Source organism: Stomoxys calcitrans, chromosome 4 (genome assembly GCF_963082655.1).
Source record: "Stomoxys calcitrans chromosome 4, idStoCalc2.1, whole genome shotgun sequence".
Taxonomy (NCBI): domain Eukaryota; kingdom Metazoa; phylum Arthropoda; class Insecta; order Diptera; family Muscidae; genus Stomoxys; species Stomoxys calcitrans.
Genome location: NC_081555.1, coordinates 52,653,425 through 52,666,749, shown reverse-complemented (window position 1 = coordinate 52,666,749; position 13,325 = coordinate 52,653,425). Strand labels below are relative to the sequence as shown.

The 13,325-nt window shown below is 36.6% G+C and overlaps 1 protein-coding gene across 6 annotated transcripts in view; it reads left to right on the top strand.

Annotated features, from left to right (window-relative positions):
- LOC106086295 (sodium-dependent nutrient amino acid transporter 1) overlaps window positions 1-13,325 on the top strand; it is a 75,016-nt gene that overhangs the window by 46,342 nt on the left and 15,349 nt on the right. For all 6 annotated transcript variants that reach the window (XM_013250913.2, XM_013250916.2, XM_013250912.2 and 3 more), the window contains 4 exons: window positions 3,711-3,918; window positions 3,974-4,063; window positions 7,535-7,763; window positions 8,402-8,672. In XM_013250913.2, coding sequence (XP_013106367.1) covers window positions 3,711-3,918; window positions 3,974-4,063; window positions 7,535-7,763; window positions 8,402-8,672 — 798 coding nt within the window. The remainder of the gene's footprint in view (window positions 1-3,710; window positions 3,919-3,973; window positions 4,064-7,534; window positions 7,764-8,401; window positions 8,673-13,325) is intronic.

The following is a 13,325-nucleotide window of genomic DNA, read 5'->3' as shown; positions in this document are numbered from 1 at the left end:
TCTTGCCCTATACACCTGCAAGAGAGACATTGGCAAAAGTTGGGAGTTAAGACCGCGTGACATGCATTGGTTGTATACTGCAGTTGTTATATGCTGTTGTGGTCGGCGCTTCAAAAGTCCACCTACTGCTCAATACTTAACCGGATCCCAAGGATGGCCTGTTTGTGCATCACAGTTGCACTGAGGACGACACCATCTGATGCACTGAATAAAATCCTACATTTAATGCCTCTGGACATTGAGGCTAGACAAATTGCAGCGACCATTGCCGTGAGGTTAATATCCGATGTTCTAGGAATTGTGGATTAAACCCAGCTGCTTTCCGATAAAAAGTTCTGTACCACTATACCTAATAACAGAAGTTACATAGACTTCTGGACTTCTATACGGATGGTTCCAAACTTAACGACCAGGTGGGCTTTGGGGTGTACTCTAAAGATATAGAACTGGTCATATCGAAGAGGTTACCCGACTACTGCAGTGTGTATCATGGTGCGTGAATGGTTAAGATATAATGTCATTACGACGATTGGCATAAATATCTTCTCAGACATCCAGGCAGCCCTGGAGAACGTATTTCTGAACACAAAACCCACCCTCGACTGTCGCAGATCTCTCAACAAGATGACTGAACAGTTCAAAATTCACTTGTTCTGGGTGCCGGTCCACAGAGATATCCCAGGGAATTGTAAAGCGGACGAGCTTGCGAAATTACCCTACACATTACAGAGATACTGGAATCTGTGGGTATGTCTTTAGCGACATGTAAGCTAAGTTTTCAGGATTAGGCCCGTAGAACAACGAATGATAGATGGTCAAAAAGAGGGGGCTGTGAGCATTCCAAAACTATCCGGCCTAATCTTGAAGAGGTCTACCGCTTTGGCTAGAACAGACGTATCAGTCATTGTGTCCGTCATGGCAGGTCATTGTCTAATTAGAAAACATGTTGACAGACTAAAGGTTGCCAGCAACGACTTTTGCAGGACATCGAAAAAGAAGAGACAATAGAACACATTTTGTGTGTATGTCCCGCACTAGCAGTCAGAAGAAGTTCCACTTTAGGTTCTCATTTCTTTGAGAACCTGTCTGATTTAGCGGATGTGAACATCCGCAAGTTATTGGACTTTTTAAAGCGATCTGGATGGTTCAACGGTAGGAACTAGAATGCATCTTTCATCTTCTGTTCCTGTGGTATCACAATGGACGAAAACGTCTGAGTCTGAAGGCAGACTGGCACTTAAACCTAGCCTAAACTAACCTATGTTAAAGCTCATGTCTATTTAGACGAGCCCGCTTCAATTTACGCATTGGAAGACAACATTGAAGCATTCTTCGTGAGATACCCGCCGAAATGTTAGAAAGAGTATGTCAAAATTGGACCAAGCGGATGGACCATTTGAGGCGCAGTCACGTTCAACATTTGCATGAAATAATTTTCAAACATTAAATTATATGGACTTTTCCTATCGATTCAAATAAAGTTTTCATGCATTTTTCTGAATTTTATTTTTTTTTTAACTTTCCTAAAGCTCTTAAAATATCACCCTTTAAATCAAACAATTACAATACTCGGAATAATAAACTATTAAAATAAAAGTAAATGACGTCTGCAGAAATTTGATTATGACTAATAACCTACAATAGAAATACATTGTCGTTAACGGACTATGTAAGAGTGCTATGATTGTGTTATGTATATTTATATCAGTAGTGTACCAAATGAAAAAAAGGTTGTATGCGTCACTTATTCTCGATAATTTTGTATAATTCTCTCTTTGAACAAAAATTCGTTTATCCGAAAAAAGATTAATTTTCTTTATTAAAGAAAACATAATATTTAACAATAGAATTGATTTCTCTGTTCCATTCGTGGAACAATCGCATAAACGTTTCGAACACCCAAGATATATTCATTTATAGGTAGTGGCAGTTGCCCAACAACAAAATATTGAGTGCACTATCTGTCAAAATCAGTGATTAGTGCAAATCTGATTTTGTGTATGTAACTAGTTTGCGCCATTTTTCGTTGTTTGTGTGTGCTATGGTTCTTAACTAAAGGGTGATTTTTTTGAGGTTAGGATTTTCATGCATTAGTATTTGACAGATCACGTGGGATTTCAGACATGGTGTCAAAGAGAAAGATGCTCAGTATGCTTTGACATTTCATCATGAATAGACTTACTAACGAGCAACGCTTGCAAATCATTGAATTTTATTACCAAAATCAGTGTTCGGTTCGAAATGTGTTCATTCACCGTAACGTTGCGTCCAACAGCATCTTTGAAAAAATACGGTCCAATGATTCCACCAGCGTACAAACCACACCAAACAGTGCATTTTTCGGGATGCATGGGCAGTTCTTGAACGGCTTCTGGTTGCTCTTCACTCCAAATGCGGCAATTTTGCTTATTTACGTAGCCATTCAACCAGAAATGAGCCTCATCGCTGAACAAAATTTGTCAAAATTTGAACACATTTCGAACCGAATACTGATTTTGGTAATAAAATTCAATGATTTGCAAGCGTTGCTCGTTAGTAAGTCTATTCATGATGAAATGTCAAAGCATACTGAGCATCTTTCTCTTTGACACCATGTCTGAAATTCCACGTGATCTGTCAAATACTAATGCATGAAAATCCTAACCTCAAAAAAATATAATACACACACAAAACTCGCAGACAGATAGTGCACATGGCGAGAAAAATGTACGCAGCTGTTTACGGTAAACTACCTGGTAATTATGTCATGCGTACACCCTTGCGCATGTTCATTCGTTGTCTCAACACGACTGAAGCCAAGAGAATAAGCATACATGTGAATTGAGCATCAATGCTAACGTTAAGGAAATTTGTATATATAAAGAGGCCATCGTAGCGCAGAGGTTTGTATGTCCGCCTATGACGCTGAAAGCCAAGCGAAAACATTTTCTGCGGTGGTTTTCCCCACCATGCCATGCAACAACTTCTCTCCAAAGAGGTGTCGCACTGCTTCACGCCGTTCGGACTCGGCTATAAAAAAGAGGCCCCTTATCATTGAGCTTAAGTACAGTCGAAACCTGATAAATGTAACGTTAAAAATAAATCAATTGGGTTTCACTTATACGAAATTTTCAGTTTAACGTAGTTCGGATAAGTGAAATTCGTTTCCAGTTAAGCGATTTAAGCATAAATGCAAGCAAATTTTCACTTCAGCATACTAATAATGTATGAAATAACTTGAGTTGCAAAGGCGCTATGCTTAGTAGAACTCTTTAAAAGTCTGAGATAAACTATGTATTAAATTTTTTTGCGAATTTTATCGATGACGTAATATTTTTAAATTTCAGATAGTTTCCCGAAGAAATAACTATTTCACTTATGCGATTTTGGTTTCATATAAAAACGGAATTTAGGGTACAAAAACTTTTTCAGTTTAGCGGTATTTTCATTTAACCGATTTTCACTTAAGCGAATTCATTTGAACTGAATAACACCAAAAATGAGTGGTACTTTCCGTCAAGTTTCACTTAAGCGGTATTTTTCACTAAAGCATATTACAGTTAAGCGGTTTCGACTGTACTTGAGTCGGACAGCACACATTGCTATGTGAGAAGTTTGCCCTCGTTTCTTAATGGAATGAATGTTCATGGGCAAATTTGCATTTGCATAAAGAATATTCTCTTCTGTCAAAGATTGATTTTATTTCCAATTTTGTTATTTTTTTTTCACAGCTTTCCAATAACACCAATCAGAAAAAGACTAAAGACAAGGATGATAACGCCGATGATAGACCTAATTGGTCAAATGGTCTTGAATTTCTTATGTCCTGCATTTCGATGTCTGTTGGATTGGGTAACATTTGGCGCTTTCCCTTTACGGCCTATGAGAATGGAGGAGGAGCTTTTTTAATTCCATATTTGATAGTACTTTTCCTCATAGGTATAAATGCAATAAAATAGTCTTATGGAACAATGATTTTATTTTACCTTGGTAGGCAAACCCATGTACTATCTGGAGATGATTATGGGACAATTTACGAGCAAAGGCTCTGTAAAAGCATGGTCTATATGTCCATCGTTTTTAGGTAAGTAATATGTTTGTCTTTGTCACTCGAAGAACATCAATTTGCATTAGCTATAGCAGCGAATCTCCACATAAAAATAGAGAAAATATTGTAAATTTGGTATACATTACTTAGGCTAACACTTTCTGCAATTAATGCAATGAATTTGCAATGTATTTTCTTTCAATCTCTAGTCCGCAATTAACAATGCAGTAATGCTTATATAAACTATAAATTAATAATATATAAATAATGCTAATATAAACTATAAATAAATATAGATACATACCTACAAATATAAATAACTGTATTTAAATGACTTCTTTTTATACCCACCACCGAAGGATGGGGGTATTTTCATTTTGTCATTCCGTTTGCAACACATCGAAATATTCATTTCCGATCCTATAAAGTATATATATTATTGATCAGCGTAAAAATCTGAACCGATCTAGCAATGTCCGTCCGTCTGTCTGTTGAAATCACGCTACAGTCTTTATTGATATAGATATTGAGCTGAAACTTTGCACAGATTCTTTTTTTGTTCATAAGCAGGTTAAGTTCGAAGAAGGGCTATATCGGACTATATCTTGATATAGCCCCCATATAGACCGATCCGCTGATTTAGGGTCTCTTGCCGAAATTTGAGACAGTGAGTTGTGTTAGGCCCTTCGACATCCTTCTTCAATTTGGCCCAGATCGCTCCAGATTTGAATATAGCTGGCATATGGACCGATCTCTCGATTTAAGGTTTTGGGATAGCCAGTTAAGTTAAGCCCCTCGACATATTTGTGCAATTTGGCCAAGATTGATCAAGATTTGCGTATAGCTGCCATATAGACCGATCTCTCGATTTAAGGTTTTGGGCCATTAAAGGCGTATTTGTTATCCAGTTCTTACCTAGCAACCTACAAGCAACATTAGGAAAGTCCTCGAATTCAGGCCCCATTTCGAGCCTACGGCCCGTCTACTTAGTTCCCAACATCTGTGAGCCTTTTCGGTACGCTCCAATTCAGTTTCGTGTCCAAGATCACACCTAAGTATTTGACCTTGTCAGATATCGAAGACGTTCGTTGGCCCACCTTCATCTTCCTCGTTTTTGGTAAAAAAAAACTAATTTACTTAGGGTTAAGTTTATGTCAATAACTAACACGCTTATGAATAATAAAGAATAGTGAACCAATTTCTTGCATTTTCGCTTTTTTAGTGTATTATTATTTCGCGCTCTGTCTCCGTGATTTAAATAAATAGTTATGCGGCTAAAACTAAATGGAAGCGCTTAAATTCTTTATCGTACGACGAGTTGAGCGATAAACTCAATTAAAAATTCTAGAAAATAATAGTGGGATATTTTTAGGCAAAACCAAAAAAAAAATATAATTTTTGTACTCTCCAACAAAAGATGGGGGTATACTTATTTCGTCATTTTGTTTGTAACTCTTCGAAATATTCGTCTAAGACCCCATAAAGTATATATATATTCCTGATCTTCATGACATTTTGAGTCGATCTAGCCAAGTCCGTCCGTCTGTCTCTCGAAAGCACGCTAACTTTCGAAGGAGTAAAACTAGCCGTTTAAATTTTTGCTCAAATACTTCTTATACCTGTAGGTCTGTTGGGATTCTAAATCGGCCATACCGGTTCATGTTTTGATAAAGTTGCCATATAAACCGATCAGGGATCTTGACTTCTTGAGCCTCTAGAGGGCGCAATTCCTATCCGAGTTGGCTAAAATTTTGCATGACGTGTTCCGCTATGACTTCCAAGAACAGTGCCAAGTATGGTTCAAATCGGTCCATAACCGGATATAGCTGCCATATAAACTGATATGGGGTCTTGACTTTTCGAGCCTCTAGAGGGCGCAATTCCGATCAGATTTGGCTGAAATTTTACATGACGAGTTTCGTTATGACTTTCAACAACTGTGCCAAATATGGTTTAAATCGGTCTATAACCTGATATAGCTGTCATATAAACAGATCTGGGTCTTGACTTCATGAGCCCCTAGAGGGCGCAATCCATATCTGATTAAGCTGAAATTTTGCATGACGTGTTTCGTTATGAGTTCCAACAACTGTGCTAAGTATGGTTCAAATCGGGTCATAACCTGATATAGCTGCTATATAAAATGAACTGGGGTCTTGACTTCTCGAGCCTCTAGAGGGCGCAATTCCCATTAGAATTGGCTGAAATTTTGTATGACGTGTTTCGTTATGACTTTCAACAACTGTGCCAAATATGGTTTAAATCGGTCTATAACCTGATATAGCTGCCATGTAATCCGATCTGGGATCTTGAATTCTTGAGCCTCCAGAGGTCTGATTCTGTCTACAGCCTGATACAGCTCCCATATAAACCGATCGCCCTATTTTACTTCTTGAGCCCCTAAAGGGCGCAATTCTTATTCGAATTGGCTGAAATTTTGCACAATAATTTCTACTATGTTCGTGATATAGCAGCATAGAAATTATTTTCTTTTATCCTTTGTTTGCCTAAAAAGGGATACCGGGAAAAGAACTCGACAAATGCGATCCAAAGTGGAGGGTACATAAGATTCGGCCCGGCCGAACATAGCACGCTTTTACTTATTTTCTCTTAAAATCAGTCTTAATTGAGAACTTAAAATGCGTTTTCTGCATAATTAATTTTTGAGTTATGTCACTGTTCTATACACGAGTGTAATATGTGCAATAAACAACAAGTGGTTGGTTGCCTTATTTAAACAAGTGGTTGATTTAATTCATTAACAAGCTCTACGTACACGCAAAAAATAATTCGTTTCACATAAAGGAAATTTTCGACAAGTAAAATTTTTTTCAAAGTTTGTGACAAACAGAATGATTCGTTACCCTGATAATATCTTTCATTCTTGATATATAGAACATGTTCTTCGGGGTTTTTCTTTATTTATAGATTAATATAACGTCATGGTGCTTATTGTTATATATTCTTCTTAATTTTAAAATAAATTGTGCATGTTCAAAATATACGATGTTCAATTTAATGCTGTAACATAATTCAAATTCAAATGTTTACCAAGTGTAAGAAGGCCTATTTGCAAGCCAAATAGGCCTGCTTACAATTACCTGCTTCTCTAGTAAGAGAAACACAAGAAAATATATATTGATCCCGTACACAAATAATCGTTTGCGCCTATCGAAGCACTTTTGCAACTTTAATGTTTTTGGTTTTACAACAACAAAAAGTTCCTTTTACCATAAGCGAAGCTGCTAAAGGGTTTACAATAAAGAAAGTAACATTCAATAATGCTACGTTCATGGCCAATGTTTAATAAGTTGAAGCGAAACATACACGGTTACAATAAAAGAAAAACTTTGCGATAAAAGTATTTTGTTTATCGTAAAAATGTCCCATATGTTTTATTTTTTGCATGTATAGTGGTTCATTTTTTTTATGCTTTAACTAACATTCATGTCTCTTACAAATTGCAATAATCACAGCTCTAATAAATTTCCATTATTTTTTTTTTAGGTGTGGGCTATGGTCAAGCATTTGGCACATTGTCCATTATAACGTACTATTCATCTTTAATTGCTCTGACTTTGTACTATATGATCGTATCTTGTCAAGCGATTCTCCCTTGGACATATTGTCGCGACGAATGGGAAAATTGTGTAGATTCAATGCCAAAAGAAGACACATTGCAATTTCCCAATGACACATCAAATAAATTGACCAGCAGTTCGGAGTTGTACTTTATGTAAGTTAAACATTCAAAATCGCTTAACACTTAAAGGTCTTGAGATTCAAGAGAAAGGGTTTCAATGTGGAAGCACAGAGTCAAAGGGCTTCCTTTAAGCGGTTCAAAAATGGGTGTCTTCAGAAATTCTAAACATTTAATTCAGTATCTGCTGATAGTGTTTACGATGTCAAAATTCAAGGAGGGCATGGCCAATTTGCCAATTCTTCGTGAACAATAATTAAAGGTGTCGAACTACAATTTTCAACAAATATTTATATAAAGTATTAAATCTGACATGTTCTTAGATCAATTTTCCCTTTTGTTTGCCTTTTTTAGTGTAGCATATCCTGTCATGAACATCAGAAAATTTGTCAATTTTAAAACTTCTGCTGTCGCTATTGGGCACGTCGTTCGGATTTGGCATAAAAATAAGGCTACTTATAATTGAGCTTAAAACTTAAATCGAACTGCATTCAAAAACTAAATTTTCAAATTGCTTTCATATATAATTCCTCAAATCTCATATATATTTTCTGAAAGGTGGTATACATACATATACATCAGTATGTATGATTTAAAGTCACACAACACGAAGTAAAATTGCTGACCATTTGTTAATTCTACTTTATTGATTACAGTCCTTTTTAATATTCCAGTGAAATTGTATCAAAGGAAAAGGATCAAATAGATGACGGCCTGGGATCTCCCGATTTGTATTTAACGTTGACGTTATTTGCATCATGGATCGTTATTTTTCTCGTTATACGTAATGGTGTTAAGAGTTCCGGAAAAGCTGCATACTTTTTGGCGTTATTTCCCTACGTAGTTCTCATTGCTTTATTAATACGCGCGGTAACCTTGGAGGGTGCCGTGGATGGGATTTTATTCTTTTTGGAACCTGACTGGGGTCAGTTGGCAAACTTAAAGGTAAAATATGACATCCATTAAACAACTTCACATGACAATCATTATATTAAAATTTATATGTTTTGACGCTTATTATTTTATTTGAATTGTTGGATTTCCTTTTATTGCTACTATCTAGAATAGAAAGCAAAATAAAAACCTTTTTAAAAAGTTAAGGCACAATGTGTTGTGCTATAAATGGTTTGGGCTGGCTACGAAGATTGCGATTTCTAAGCTGACCAAAGCTTCATCATCAGTCCGCTAAGTCCCAAAAAGATTGCATAACTAATTAGTGAGCTGTGCAATGGTAGAAGCGCGGCTCTTTGGGACGAAGATTGGATAGTGTTTGACAATCAAACATTGCAGGATAACATGTTTTGGTTATTATTTGTGTTACTGATGCATGAAGTGTTTTATAAGTTGAGATATTGGCGTTTGGTGGTTTACTTTTCTTAATGCGTTCGAAGAATATGACCCTAATATGATCCACGGTTGCCAGATTTTTTTTGAGACAGACCCCAAAAGTTCCGAACAAATTTCCCAAAAAAAAATGTTGTTCCCCTAAAGAAAAAAATATACTGATTGAAGTTTTTTATACCCTCCACCATAGGATGGGGGCAAACTAATTTCGTCATTCTGTTTGTAACTACTCGAAATATTCGTCTGAGAAACCATAAAGTCTACATATTCTTGATCGCCGTGACATTTTATGTCGATCTAGCCATGTCCGTCCGTCTGTCTGTCGAAAGCACGCTAACTTTCGAAGGAGTAAAGCTAGCCGCTTGAAATTTTGCACGAATACTTCTTATTAGTGTAGGTCGGTTGGAATGTCCATGTTTTGATATATATTCTTGAGTCACTAGAGGACGCAATTCTCACCCGATTTGGCTGAAATTTTGCAGAAGGTGTTTTGTTATAATTTCAATTAACTGTGATAAATGTGGTTCAAATCGGTCCATAACCTGATATAGCTGTCATAATAACCGATCTGGGGTCTTGAGCCTTTAGAGGGCGCAATTCCTGCAGGAGGTGTTTTGTTATGACTTCCAATAAATTGGTCCATTACCATATAAACCGATCTTGAATCTTGATTTCTTGAGCCACTTGAGAGCTCAATTCTTATCCGATTTGGCTGAAACTTTGCAAGAAGTGTTTTGTTATGACTTCCAACAGTTGTGCCAAATATGGTTTTAATTGGTTCACAACCTGACATAGCTGCCATATAAACCGATCTGGGATCTTGACTTCTTGAGCCTCTAGAGATCGCAATTATTATCCGATCGGCTGAAATTTTGTACAACGACTTTTCTCATGACCTTCAACATTCGTGCCATTATGGTCTGAATCGGTCTATAGCCTGATACAGCTCCCATATAAACCGATATTCCTATTTTACTTCTTGAGCCCCTAAAGGGTTTAATTTTTATTCGAATTGGCTGAAATTTTACACAACGACTTCTACTATGGTCTTCAATATTCAGTTTTATTATGGTCCGGGCCATCGGACCATAAGATGATATAGCTGCAATATAATAGCAATTTTTTCTTTTGTCATATGTTTGCCTAAAAAGAGATACCGGGAAAAGATGTAAACAGATGCGATCCATGGTGCGGTAAGATTCCGCCCGGCCGTACTTAGCACGCTTTAACTTGTTCCTCCTCTGCTGGATCTAACGAATCTCATTCTATGAAAAATATATTCTGGGTTCTGCTTAGTAAAAATTCTATGACGAAATTGGAAAAATTTCATATTAATGGCTGGTACTATGTTCATTTTTCGCGACAATTTTTCGGGTTGCTGATTTCATTCAGTAGGCCAATCCCCCATTACTTATGAAAAAATCTTCATAAAAGCATTATGTATTCATTGAGATTTTTGTATTGTTTTAAAAAAGTAACCGTGAAAATGTGTTTTCAACTGTGGAAAACGAACAGTACCAGCCTTAAGGAGGGAATGAAAACTGTATCTATAAAGGAAATTGGTATAGTTGGCAACATGTTGGGTTGGGTTCTTAAGACTCTAGTATACGGCATGTAGTTGTCTTATGACATGCCAAATTTAGCATATGTTGAGTTGTACATGTCGTGTGATACAAACAAAACTAGCAAATGAAAATCACTTGTAACTGGCACATGTAATTTTTTTTCGATTAGAGTATGCTCTATTCCTTCTGACAAAAACATAAAAAATTTTCTGTTTTTGTTGTCATTTGACTGAAAGCAACCCAAAATTGTTTTCACCACTTTCTCACAACTTTAACAAGTTTTACGCGTAAAAATATTAGATTTTGTTAGGTTATGTCATACGAAAATAACATACAGGTGTGATAGCAAAAATGATCAATCGTATGTAAATTGACAATTTAGACAAACATTTTCAATTATATGTGAATACAAAAAGTGACATGTCATAAGACATCTGCATGCCGTGTAATAGCGCCTTAAGCCGTACACAATCATATTATGTCATTAAACGTTTCGCTTCAATATATCAAGCGATAGCCATAAACGTAGCGTTTTTGAACGTAACTAACTTTGTATATTCTGTCCTGTTGTTGTAAAACCAAAAACTCTTTAACTGCAAAAGTGCTTCGATAGCCGCAAATGATTATTCGTGTACAGTACAAAAATGCTGGTATGTCCAAGCCAAAAACTATTAGAGCACCACATAAATGGCTGCCAGGTACAAAAAAACACAACAAAAATTTCTAAGGCACATACATTGTTTGGTAATACTTAGGCGGTAAAGAATTAGTATGTAATTTAAAGTATGTATTTAAATGTGCGAAAACAACAACTCCCATAAGTAATTTTACAACTGCTTCTAATGCAAAACCATAATTGAGTTGTGCGAAAATAAAGGTTTTAAATATAATTCTGTATCATAACAAGATGCCGGATTTTTATGCAAAACCTAAATTGTCATATCTATTATTTAGCAAGTGCGGTCGTATTTCCAATAATTTTTTTGTTTTGTAAATTTATTTTGACTTAAAAACTTCGATTCCGCTAGTAAATATGCAACATACCAACGCATTTGTCAAACAAATGAAGGACAAATTTTTATTTTTCATAAAAATCCGGACTCTTATCACAGCATCGAAATAAATCCAAAAAATTGCTGCAATTGGTAAACATTTTAATTATGTTACAGCAATAAATTGAACATGGTATACTTTTATTTTAAAACAAGTAAAAAGTTGTTAAGTTTGCCCAGGCCGAATTTTAGTTACCCACCACCTCGGGTATATATGTAAACCACCTCTTGTCAAAATCCGGTGAAAAATGCATAATGTATGCCCCCATAGCAGCTTTATCGAAATATGGTCCGATTTGGACCAACTTCGACATGGATATTGAAAGATCTTATAAATATAAGTCACTGTTCAATTTTGTAGACCAAAATGTTGGTCTTTTTGGTAGCCAAATCCAAATATACACCGATCTGAACCATATACGACACGGATATCGAAAGGCCTAACATAAGTCCCTGTGTCAAATTTGAGCGAAATCTGATTATAAATGTGCCTTTAATGGGGCGAAGACTTTAAATCGAGATATCGGTCTATATGGCAGCTACATCCAAATCTAAACCGATCTGGGCTTAATTAAAGAGAGATGTTAAAGGACGTGACGCGACTCACTGTCCCAAATTTCGGCGAAATCGAATAATAAATGTGCCTTTTATGAACCCAAAAAATTAAATCGAGAGATCGGTCTATATGACAGCTATATCCAAATCTGGACCGATCTTTGCCAAATTGCAGAAAGTTATCGAAAAACCTAACGCAAATTTCGGCGAAATGGGACAATAATGCGCCTTTTATGAGCTTTTATGGCAGCTATATCCAAATCTGGACCGATCTGAGCCAAAATAAAAGAAGAAGAATGTTGAAGGGCCTAATACAACTCACTGTCCGAAATTTCGTCGCAATCAGACAATAAATGCGCCTTTTATGGGCCCAAGACTTTAAATCCAGAGATCGGTCTATATGGCAGCTATATTCAAATCTGGACCGATCTGTGCCATTTTCTATCAAGATGTCGAGGGGCCTAATTTAACTCACTGTCCCAAATTTCGGCAACATCGGACAATAAATGCGCCTTTTATGCGCAGCTATATCCGAATCTGGACCGATATATATGACAGCTATATTCAAATCTGGACTGATCTGTGCCATTTTCCAGGAATATATATGGCAGCTATATTCAAATCTGAACTGATCTGTGCCATTTTCCAGGAAGATGTCAAGGGGCCTAACTTAATTCACTGTCCCAAATTCGGCGACATCTGAAAATAAATGCGTTTTTTATGCGCAGCTTTATCCAAATCTGGACCGATATATATGGCAGCTATATCCAAATCTGGACCGATCTGTGCCATTTTCTAGCAAGATATCTAGGGGCCTAATTTAACTGACTGTTCCAAGTTTAGGCGAAATCGGACAATAAATGCGCCTTTTATGAGGTCAAAATCTTAAAACGAGAAATCGGTCTGGCAGCTATATCCAAATCTGGACCGATCTGGGCCAAGTTGCAGAAAAGTCGAAGAGCCTAACGCAACTCACTGTAGCAACTGCGACGTCGGGCAATAAATGCGCCTTTTATGGCCGAGAGACCCTAAATCAAGAGATCGGTCTATATGGCAGCTATATCCAAATCTGGACCAAATTG